This window comes from Vipera berus (assembly GCF_964194415.1).
Source record: "Vipera berus genome assembly, chromosome: 3".
NCBI classification, from domain to species: domain Eukaryota; kingdom Metazoa; phylum Chordata; class Lepidosauria; order Squamata; family Viperidae; genus Vipera; species Vipera berus.
This window is the reverse complement of record NC_138204.1, coordinates 121,462,182-121,474,326: the sequence shown is the minus strand read 5'-3', so window position 1 is coordinate 121,474,326 and position 12,145 is coordinate 121,462,182. Positions and strand designations below refer to the sequence as shown.

The 12,145-nt window shown below is 39.2% G+C and overlaps 1 protein-coding gene across 1 annotated transcript in view; it reads right to left on the bottom strand.

Moving 5' to 3' along the window:
- Positions 1–12,145, bottom strand: part of NRG2 (neuregulin 2) — a gene marked incomplete at both ends in the record, with an annotated part of 177,057 nt that overhangs the window by 20,535 nt on the left and 144,377 nt on the right. The window contains one exon of the mRNA XM_081325568.1: positions 9,218–9,241. Within this exon, the coding sequence (XP_081181694.1) occupies positions 9,218–9,241 (24 nt within the window). The remainder of the gene's footprint in view (positions 1–9,217; positions 9,242–12,145) is intronic.

Genomic DNA, 12,145 nt, shown 5'->3' with positions numbered 1-12,145 from the left:
CTGGCTTTTCGGCTTTGAAACGGAGATGAGCACCGGCCCCTAGAGTCGGAAACGACTAGCACGCATGTGCGGGGGAACCTTTACCTTTACCTTTACCTTATACAAATAAAACAGTACTAGCATTAAAGAGTCTAAAAAGAAACTCTACCTTATATTGAGAAATTTAATATTCAGTGAAAAGTTAGAACTAAGTAAAGGGGGGGAAAAGAGTCATAAACTAATTTTAGTGCCCTTTTTCTAAATTCTGTTTTGATGTGCTGAAATATTCCAGTGTACTTAAATTAAATGCAATTACTGGAAATGAGAACTGGAAAAAGAAAACAAGACTTCTCTTCCTCCCCAGCTCTACTCTGTTATAGTATTAGCTGCCTGCTGCCAGCACTGCCCCCAAATCCTATGCACCAAATGCCAGATATGCCACAAATTGCTACATGATAGTATTTCAAGATTAGACAACTGTTTAAGCAAAAGACATATTACATCTGTAGTTTCACTCCTACATATTCTCTTAAATTGTGTTTCTTTAGATGCTACCGTGTACATTGATTTTATATGATGTGTTGTTTTTATTCAGTCAATTCGTGTGTGTGTATACATACATACATGTATATGTATATGTATGTATGTGTGTTGTGTGTGTATACATATACATACATACGTGTGTGTGTGTGTGTGTGTGTGTGTGTGTGTTTTGGGTCTACCAAATATAAAGCAGTCTGTTCTGCATTTCGTTCCAGTCTAGGAGCATCTTTTGCAGGCAGACGTCACTACTGCCTGAAATAGCTATACTAGTCTCCCTTTAACTGTTTGTCAGTCACAAAATTTTGAATATGTATGTATAGGAATACATTGCAAATGTGTGATTAGTATATATTACTTTATTCTGACTGAATACATCTGGAAAAAAATGTGATTTCTTTCAGTCTTCTTTAATCTTGTGCCACCCTGCCATCCCTAATTCCCCCCATAGGAGAAATGTGTGTTAGAGAATTAACAGTCAAAATATCCCACATTTTCATATATTGGAAATGCTTTACAAGAGTCCTGAGCCTTTGAAGCAAAATGAACTTAAGTGCAGATGAGCAATCAGAGGAGTGTTTTCCACTTTTAAGTCCCGTAAGCACCATGTGTTGTTCTGGGTTGTCAGTAAGGCTGTGTGGTAGCAAAGGAAAGACATTGTCTTGTTCTATGATGCTCCATTGTCATAGCTGATGATTGCTGTAGTTCATATTTCTACTCAGTGCCTCTTAGTAATTTGGAAGACATTTCACAACTGCTGTGCGTTTCTCTGCTGTGTCCTATTTAATGACACACAATCAGGAAGACTTCTGCCGATTGGTGCTTTGATGTGAAAAAAAAGAAGCTATTTCTTGGAGGTCTTAAAACCCTTATTTTGTTTTGGTTATTTTATGGGCCATTAGCTATATTTTGTTCTGGCAATTTTACTATCTGTATTTCAACCTTCACATATCACAAATGTATTCCTTAGGAGATTAGTGGAAACATCTCGCAGCTATTCTTTCAGTTTCTGCGGCTAGGGAAGAGAAAGAAGAGTTGCCATGGCCAGAAATCGGGGGGGGGGGGGAGACTAAAATCTTGTCAGATTGTAATATCTACTCATGCTGTAGATTAACATATTCCCAAGGGAGAGGCAAAAGGTGATGAATGGTCCCTCTGGAGGGAAAGAATAGAGGAGATCCAGATCCTGGCAGCCCAAGTGAGCATAGGGCTGGTGTGGGAAAGGTGATAAATGAGAAAAGAGGAAGAAAGGGTGATGGAATTAAAGATGGGAAATAATTTGGAGGCTGGTGAAAGTGGCATTTTCAAATATTAGCCTTCAGATGACTGATGACGACTGTGGGAAGGATAGGGTAGGTCCTAGGTCTAGGTCTTGATAATCCTGTCTAGAGGACTTGCTGGTGACTTTGTAGAAAAGGAAGACAGCAAGAACATTTCAGTGGCCCCTTAATTATGGGAAATATTTTGGGAGGAGGGGAATTTGTCAGGTAGGAGAAGGGAAGCCAACAACTACCTTATAACAATGCCCTTCCAGAATTGGGGTTGCTTAGCCAGCAATAATCAGGAGGGATTTTGTGTCTATGATCAGGGATCTTTCCTGCAGGAATGGCAGGGTGTAAATGTAAGTTAACTTGGGCAATAAGAAAAAAAAGAGGGTTGTACTTACCTATTAGCCATTCTGCTGCCCCTGAGGATTCTTTCTAGTGGGTCTGGAGCTTGCTGCCAGACTGGTTTAAGAGTTTCCTTGGCTATTGGTACAGGGGGGTTCAATTTCTATATGCTGGGAGGAAGTAGTCTGGAAGGGCCGAAGTGATGACCAAGGCTTGCCCCAAATAATATATTCCCCAATCACACATGTGAACTTACTGTACTTCTGATCAACTGTATGATTTGGATATGAAAGACATCAAACTGAGATCTTAATGGTGATCAGATGACTTCCTGATCCAGATAAGATTTGTCTCTATTGCTTCATGAACTCATTAAGATGGTCCATACCAGAAGTGTAATAGATCCAGATGGATACCAGAGGGAATTTGTAGAATTCCCTAATGACTTAAAAGGTTGCTCTTTTATCTTGTGTCTTTAGAAATTGAGAAGCGGCCAAAGACTTGATGTGATTTCCCTCAGTAGTCTGGCCTCAGGATCTCTTGGAGATGGAGAAGCAATGACTACAGTGCCCGTGGAAAAAGGCAAACAAAGATGCATGCTCTTGTTTGAACCTACATGGTGACAAAAGCAGTAAAGCATTTGGTCTTCTCTGTTCTTATTTCTCCAATGAGGAGCCATCCAGTAGCCTTGTCTAAAATTACCTGTCTTCTGTTAAGGAAGATGGGAAGGAGATATGCTATTTAGTCGCTATGCCCTATCATGATAAGTTTTTGTGGACAAAGTTGCTGATGTTTGTAGGCTCCCAAGAGGCCCTCTGTGATGTAGACAGATGGTTTCTAAATTTGACAAATAAATGTTGGCTATACTTTTGACATTTTGCAAACAGAATGTTTAATGGTACCCAATCAAATATTTATCAGAATATTATCAGAGACTCTTTTCAGCTTGTGTAATCTGGGGAAGATGAATGCTACCACCGCTGGACCTGACCCATGACCTTCATGGCTGATTTGGGCTGTAAGCTATGAATGACAGGCTGGCATGGGAGGAGGTCAATGTTACTTTGAGGGAAGAGATGTTGAAGGAGGCAGAGGTATGTTCCATTCTCAAGAAATCCTCCCTGGACCCAACAGTTTTAGATGATTAAAAAGGTAGTGATATGGCTACCTAAGCTACAGCGTATTCTTGAAGAATCGGATCACCCAGACCCTTTTCAGTTTGGATTCAAGTCCATGCATGGTACAGAAATGGCACCTGTTGCTCTGATTGATGATATTAATTTGAAAGTGTACCTTTCCCAGTCCTTTTCAACTTCTCAGGGCCATTTGATACCATCATCAGTATTATTGTTTTGGACCAACCCTCAATGTTGTGAGTTGGAGAAATTGAGTTTCAAATTGGTCCCACTCTTATAAGACACTGTTCATTCACGTTAGAGTCCCCATTCACTAAGTAGGGGCACACCAAAGTCACCCTGCTATCACATTCTATGAAACCGGTCATCTTCCTTCATCTCTGTAGCAACTACCACCTCCTTTTTTATGGGTTGTTATAATGTGGATGAGAGGGGGGCCTCTGGGAGGTTGGCTCTTCTGTTCCTGACTGGATAGCCAAGTTTACCAGATATGTAGCATCCTCTCACTTCTCTATCAAGGCTGCTCTGTCTGGAATCATCCATTTCTTTCTGTGTTTTCTTTTATAAAGAAAGTTCTCATAAATCCAGTCACTTTCAGTCACACTTTCTTTTGTTTCTAGTGCCCTACCAAGCCTCCCCTCCCTAGACAGTGGTTCTCAATATGGGTCATAGGCCTATGCCATATTTCCAACTAACCGTGATTTATGATGCAGTTACACAGGAGTATGAGTCTTAGGAAGCCATGGCAGGAAAAAAAAGTTGAAAAGTCCTGGTCTATATTGATAGACTCTTAGGTAGTCTTCCACTAGGCTACCTCCTTTTTTGTGTCTCAGAATGAGGTACCTCAGTGTGTAGTACCTGAAGGAATCATTCAAGGAATACAGGGTTGAATATTGCCTCTGGTTCAATCAATGGGCCTGAACCATTTTTTTCTCTTAAAATCAGCCAAGTAACCCTAAAGTTTCTGTACTCCTTCACAAGGGCTATGTTATATGTAAAGAACATAGGATTAGGATTAAGACAATAAGCACAAATATAGAGTAGAAAATAACAAATAGTCCCCCTGCTGTACCCAGATCCTGGAAAATTTCAGCCAAACAAACAAAAATAAGGCAGACCATATTGTCTCTGGTCTATGCCAGCCCAAGAGAGCACCCAGAGGCCCCCAAGATGTCTTGGAGGGGTGTTTTCAAATGTGGAAGGATGCAAGAATTGGGGTGTATGGGTGTGTTTTTAGCCTGAACACTTACTTGTCATTTTAATTTCTTTTTACCTTAAACAATGAGTGGGAGAAAAACACTTCTGTTTCTCAATAGTGCAATTTCTAGAATTTCTTTCTGAAGACTGAAGAAGAGGGTGCACACTCAGCCAGCTGGCAAAGGAGATGCAATACATCTATTTGGGCTTCACCTTCATGGAAGGAAGACTCCAGCTGTTACTATCAGTAGCTTTGGCTTGTCAAATTGTAAAACTAAAGGTATTCAGGCACTTTAAAAACTTGAGAAATTTAGTTAAAAGTGCCAAGATTTTCAGGGTGTCCTAAACAAATTATAATTTGAATTCCACTCCACTCCCTAACTTTTAGAGCGTTTTCACACATCATGCTTATTTCTCCTTTTGAGTTTCTCTCGTGCTGTTCTTATTAATGTCAGATTATTATATAGAATGAAAACTGAATATGCATTAGTTATGCAAATAAGCTATAGATTTTACATTTCAAACTCTGTTAAAGGAACAGTTGCTTCAGATAAGAAAGTACCTGGAAACATCTGAGTAAGTACTACATTTCAATGTAGTAATGTGCTACATTTCAATCACAGAAGCTTCAACATATTTATATTTCAATGGTCAAAATTAATGGGTATGGATTTCAATCTCTACTTGACTCTTTGAAATGTGAATGTATTAAGAATTTACAAATCTAAACTTCACGTTCAAAAAGTAATTTGTTCTGCTTTTCAATGAAACTGAAAAGCCATCAATACCCTTATTTCCCTTATTTCTGTTTTGAAATCTGTCTGCTCCAGTTCAGTTGCAATGTGCGTTGGTTATCCATCTTTGCCATAATTTGTAATTTTTTATTTTTGGAAGTGGGGAGACTTCATCTCAAAAACAGAGCCAAATCGTGCAATAAAAATTGATCTTGTTAGTACAATGTACATAATGATGGATTCAAAACAAAAGAAAACAGTTTCAGTACACCTATTTAAGAATGTAGCAAAAGTTAATTCTCAAATTGGTAAATATACTTGTGCATACTGCAAAAAATACACTTTGTCAAGATATTGCATAGACTTTTGCAAGTTTACCAGTGATAATTTTCATATAAGAATAAAACTATTAAGAAAATAATATTTGCTATGATTCTCCTAATCATTTAGCAGAGTTATTTGGACTTTCATTTGAGAACTGCAAAATATTTCAATATTCAACCATTTCCAACAAAGATTCACAACTAAATCTCATTGCTGATTATTCTGTCAGAATATAGTTGTGATACAGTACTTTTGTAAAACAAAATATATTGCTTAGATAGAAAGAAATTTATCACTTTGCTTTGCATTAAGTAAATAACACTGTATGTGTACATTTATATGAGCCTTACAGAAGAATTATAGAAGAACACAAGACAATGCAAAACAAAATTTACTTAATTATAAGACATTGGGATAACACAATTGTTCACGTGATATATCTGTGGTATTTTTGAATGCATATCACAAATTATCATTGTGATAAAATATTAAGTGCAAACCAGCACATGTGACATAATGTCATCCACGAGCATCACAGGAAATACATGGCTGGCAGAAAGTATGAAAAAAGAAGAGACAGCATGGCAAAATAAGTTTATTGGCACATAAACAGTCAGCCTAGAAAGTAATAGATTTTTAAATAAAGCGAAACAAGCATAAGTCAGGAATGGATGTCAAAAATCCTCAATTCAAAATAGCAAGTCAAAATGTTTTGAATCAATAGCAATGTCAATCCAAGGCCACTTTCCACATTATGCTTTTCATTTATACAAGATTTGCTCCTGGGAAGGATTTATAATTTCCAGTCAAATTTGTCTATTAAAAACAGATCTCACTGAATTGAGTGAGACATATTCCTAGGTAAGCATGGCAAGTGCGGTAGCATAAATCCGATAACACAAATTGCTATAGGCACAATTAGTCTTTAGTGCGTAATTTTTGTCATATAGCACATGAAATAGGAAACTAGCATTCCTGGGAACAAAAAAATAAATCAAAGAAGTGGAAAAGTGGTTTCCATCACAAAGAACATGATGATAATGCATGAAAAATATTATATTCTCATAGGTCAGTTTGGAATTAGCACTGCTAAATGCTGTAGCAACTCTCCTCTAAGGATCAGGGTGATTCTATTGGGAGGGGGCACTACTGACTTTCTTTTCTTCTTTCCTGCCTATCCACTAATTGTGCAAGTGGAAACAGGAGACTTCTGGGAGGCAAACCACTGCCATTCCTCCCTTATGCTCTCCTTCCAAATCTCAAGTGGCTGGAAATCACCTTGGTGAACTTCAGCCATTCAGAGGTACAAGAATGATGCCTATTGGCAGGAGGAATGGATTAATTTTAATGGGAGTAGTTGACGCAGCACTAATGATAAACAACTCTAACTCACCTTCATAACGAAAAACAGAAAAGCCCGGGGGTTAAGAAACGCAGCACTGGTTCTACTTATTCCTAAGAATGATTCCTGAACATAACCAAGCTTTGTTATCCGTGTGTGCATTTAGCTTTGGTTAATTAGTGTAAAGACGCTGATCTCCTCTTGAAACTAATATAGTTGTTTTTTTTAATTAGGAAACTATGCACTTCAATTTTCAGTTGGAAAGGAGTAAGAAATTTAGACCAGAATTGGTGCCTCCTTATGTTGCAAATTTCCCCCAGGCTGTTGTTTTATAAAGATAGTAATTCCAGTGGCATGGAATTATCCAGAATATGATAAAGGACAAATGAATAAAACATGCATTCAATGAATACATGAAAAGTTACTGAAAAGACATTAACTGAAAATGTGTCCTCCCATCACTAGGTGCAATGAAGTAGCCATTCCAAGACTTGGATCCACCCATCAATCAGGCGATGTAGGAGGCTATGTTTCCTAGTAGTTCAGCGTGTAGTGCTCGCAGTGGCCACATCACAATGGGTCACTTTGAAGAGCACTGAGAGCACCCCATAGGGGGGAGGCGATTGGCCCTCGAGTGGCAGTATTCCTGCTCCTGGAAGAAAGCCTATGAGAGGGATCAGATGGGACCCTTTTGGTTGCTCCTCTTTAGCTACTTGCTCTTCGGGACTGTTGTGATTCAGGGTCAGCCTGTGGGTTCGGCAGTTGGGTCGGATGACTCAGAGGAGGAGGAGGGGGGTGTTGAAGACCTTGCTGAGGGGGTTGAAGATCTTGCTGAGGGGGTTGAAGATCTTGCTGATGAGAGCCCTCAGCCAGGCCCCTCCCACTTGGTCACCACGGAGACCCAGCTGTGTGAGCCTGACAGCGTGGATGAAGATGACCCACAGCTGGCCCTGTTCAAGGACGCCCGACGCAGGAGGCAATGAGGAGTAAACAGAGGAAGGCAATGGGGCTTCTTGGAAGGAGGCAGAGAGAAGCCACGCCCTGAACTCTATATAAGGGAAATGTGTGGGGAGGGCTGGTTTGCTGAAGGCAACCGCTTTGATACTTCGTGTTTCTTAAAGCTCTTGTTTCTTGGTTCGTGTCTTGTTTGTTTTTGTAGCTATAAATTTGGCAGGCGTAATTCCAGCCTCTTGCCGTTTGTAAAGGGGTCGTCCCTGCTTTTGCTGCAGGGCCGGTAGCAGGCTGGTACAGAACAGGGACAATGTGTTGCACCTGGCAGTTGTGCATTCAGCATTTCTGAGAAAGTGTTTCACATTATGCACAGGGGTTCATTCTCCCCTCCCATTAGAACAGTTATCACTGAGATTCAAAAACATAGCAGCCCTCCCTCATTAATGTAGCCAGTGAATTATGGTCTTTGGCTTTTCCCTATTCATGCACATTGAAGGTATAAGTGCACTTTTATGAATATTCCTATAGAAGCCCGAGGTTGTACACTGCTGCATTATGTCACTACGTTGGGGTTGGGGATACTTTTCATGTTCCTTCATGTAGAAGTCTACGTGCTTGGAAATCAAAGATTTAATATATCTTAAATTACTTGCTATTTCTCCTGCCCTGCTCCTGCAGTCTGCATTCATTCGGTCTAATTTTCTGGGGAGGAAAAACCATTGAGGGTATATATAACGGGGGTACTGCAATCTCTCCTTTCCCCTTTTACTATATAGAAAATCTTTTGGAGGAAGAAGCAAAACTGGAGCGATACAAATTCTGCTGGTCCAAGGGGGGGGGGGATGTTGCAATATTGTTTTGCTGCTGGGTCAACCTTTTTAAAAGAAATGCTCCCAAACGAGCATGAAATTAAATAAGGTGAGAAGGAATGGTTCCAAATTTGACTTTGATTGGTTTTGTAGAATTGCTATAACTTCTTTAGTACAAGTCTGTTCTTTACTAGGATTTGCATCCACTATTACTGCTATACAAGTCTGTGATCTTCCAAACTGACCTAGGCAATTTTTTTTTACTCTCCAAAAAGCACAAACTAAAATGGCACAGAAGTGCTACTGAGCAAGCACTTGACTTCTGGTCTCACTGAGCCCCACAGAAAAGTGCTGCAGTGCACCCAGGCACACTTATCTATATTTATATTAATATAGATAAACTGGTTTTGACGGCATATGTATACTGTATATGCACATGTATATACATATACATATGCATATACATGACTTTTCCACAAACTGTGCCAGAATAAGAGATGAACAGCTGATATTCTTGGTCACCCCATAAAAACTGTAAAAACATAATGTGAAGAACTGTGGTGTCTGTTTCACAAATGAATGGTTTGTTTCATACCCTTTAACTCTAATCCAAGATGCTCTGCCAATACCGAAAAAAGAAGAAAAAGAGAAGATAAATAAATTTCTAAGAGAAGTTTCCAAATGTTAAAAGAATTATCAAGCATGTATTTAGAATAGCTTGCTTTCGGGTAATCAACATCTGAGGGGAAGTATCAACACAGTATTGTTAGCATAAGTATAAAGAAAGCATACACACATGCACACAAGTCGAGAATCTTGCTACGGTGAACTTTCCTTCTTGTTAAGTACTCTTTAGTTCTGTGCATCTTCAAAAAGGATTCAGAATAAATACCTCAGACTCTGTATGAGCACAGAAACTCTTGGCAATTTACATAAGCAGCCCAACTGTTTCAGGCTTCTATGTAGCCTTGAAAAAGATGCTGCTGCTTTAATAGCTGTTTTAATAGCTCCTTAATAAGATTGTTAAAGTTGCAGTGTCCTTTTTTCAGGCTTGCACTTAAGCCTAAAAAAAGTGAAGCTGATATCAGCAGAGAGATGCTGTGCTTGCATATTTCTTCTGAAACATTTCGAAAGCAGTGCAGAGCCTTATTATTCTTGCAAATAATTTCTATCATGCAGAAATATTAATATAACTTAAACTAATTTGAAGCCAAATTGATCAATTTCTATTATGATCATAGACCAGCATTACAAATAAAAGCATTTAAACAATAAGCCAATTATTATTTTTGAAGCCAAAATTATAAGAACTTTGATGTTATGAAAAATATATTTGCAATCAGATTTTAAACATATTTACTTGAAGAGAAGTTGTCTCAAAGTGAGACATATTTGGTCTTAAAAAGAGATTATTAATACCCTCCTTGAATTAAAAGAAGCTCTAAAATCTATATGAAACCAGTAGGTAAGTTCAGCTATCATTTGGGGATCAAGCAGTTAGAGTAGCATTACATCCCAATTCCAGTCTGCACAGGTGAAGTTTTCAATGTACTGACCCCAGCGTGTTAAAAGTTCAGGACTTGATGGGGAGATCAGCCTTTGACTCAATTCTGACAAAACTGAGTGGCTGTTGATGCTTGGCGCTCCTTAACAGGGAACATTTCAGCCATTGGTCTTGGATGGGGTTGCCTCTTGGAGGTTTTCTTGGGTCTGCAACTACTGTCAATGAACAAGTGGTAGCTCCGCACGGATTCATCTTCTGCACCGCTTGCACCCTTCCCTTGACTGGAAGGCCCAGTCATTCATGCCCTATTTTTTTATTTTTTATTTTAATTCCATTTATATCCCGCCCTTCTCCGAAGACTCAGGGCGCCTTACAAGCTTAGCAGTAGCCTTCATTCTATGTATATGCCTGCTTATTAGGGCTTTCACACACACCCCAAGCAGCATTATTACAAAGTCAGCTTAATTGCCCCCAACAATCTGGGTCCTCATTTTACCTACCTCGGAAGGATGGAAGGCTGAGTCAACCTTGAGCCTGGTGGGATGCGAACCTGCACTAATTGCAGGCAGCTGGTGTTACTTAAGGAGGCATTAGCCCACTGCTCCACCAAGGCTCTAGTCACTTCATGACTGGATATTGCAATGTGCTCTACATGAAGACACCCTCGTGAAGCTAGAGCTGTTCAAAACGCAGTGGTGCAAGCAATAATGGTCACTTCTCTTTATGCCCATGTTACAGCTGTTGTACACTTTACCTGGTTGCCAATTGGCTTCCAGGTACAGTTCAAGGTGCTGGTTGTTACCTAGAAAGCCCTTTATGGCATACAGTTTGGTTATCTGAGGAACTATCTACAGTATCTCCCATTGCTTCTCCCCACCCACCACATTGAGGCAGAGTGTGTGCCCTCCAGGAATCCTCCATTGAAAGTCATCTCATTAGAGCAGGAAAGTCTGCCTTCTCTGCCCCATACTCCAAAACCCCATGTTCCCAGAGATAGGCACAGCACTCTTTCTTCTGGGGTTCTGGAGAGCCCCTAAGGCCTGGCTCAGTTCCCAGGCTGGGGACAGCCAGTTGTTTTATTGGCACGGCTGTTTTCAATCCAGGCTGCCATGTCTTATTTCTTTTTAAAATTTTAATTGTCTATTTGGATACTGTCAGTTGCCCAGAGTCTTCTGGGTGGACATAATAAATTTAAATAAATAAATAAATAAACAAACAAACAAATAAATAAGGAATTAGTGGATACAACATTTAGCTTATAATATGTAATTTATCTCAGTTAAAATTATTGCATTAAATGCCCCAGCCTATAAATTCCAAAGAGATAAAGGAAAATTATAAATTCTAGATTACCCAGCCCAAAACCACTCTAACAAAATCTCTTTGAAAGGGCTAATTAAAACATCACAAAGAAGAGAGCAACTTTGGAGCCTATATAACACTTCTGCCTTGAAGTTAGGTGAAACAAAAGGGGAAAGAAAGCTAAAATAGAAGTCAAAATATGCATGGAAAGCCAAATAAGCTAGATTTACTGTGTAAGGGTATGTGTGTGTGTGTGTGTGTTGGTGATGAGTAGATGTAGGAGAGCTTGAGAGAGAAGGAATGCTGCCATTTATGTTTGTCTGTGTGGTGTATGTTGTATGTGTGTGAGAAAAAAATAGGAATCGTTCAAATAAACTTTTTCCTTGATTATATATTGTGCTACAGTATTTTTATGCTTTTTTCCTTCGTAGTATAATCCATTTTAAAACCATATTGTGATTTCTTTATAATACGTAGTTTATTTCACTTCCACAAAGGGTATCTACATCATTTGTTTTCAGATCTCTGCTAGTTCCATTTTGTTGTTGTTGTTTATTTGGGAGAACCAGCCCACTTTAGAATAACCTCTTCTGACATTAACAATGGTCACATTGCTGCTTAGCAAATTTTGTGAACCACTGGACAAATGCAACTGGTAATAGAGTGTATGAAAGACTCGCTGGGACAGTTATAATGAAGGTAAATTATGTTATTCTT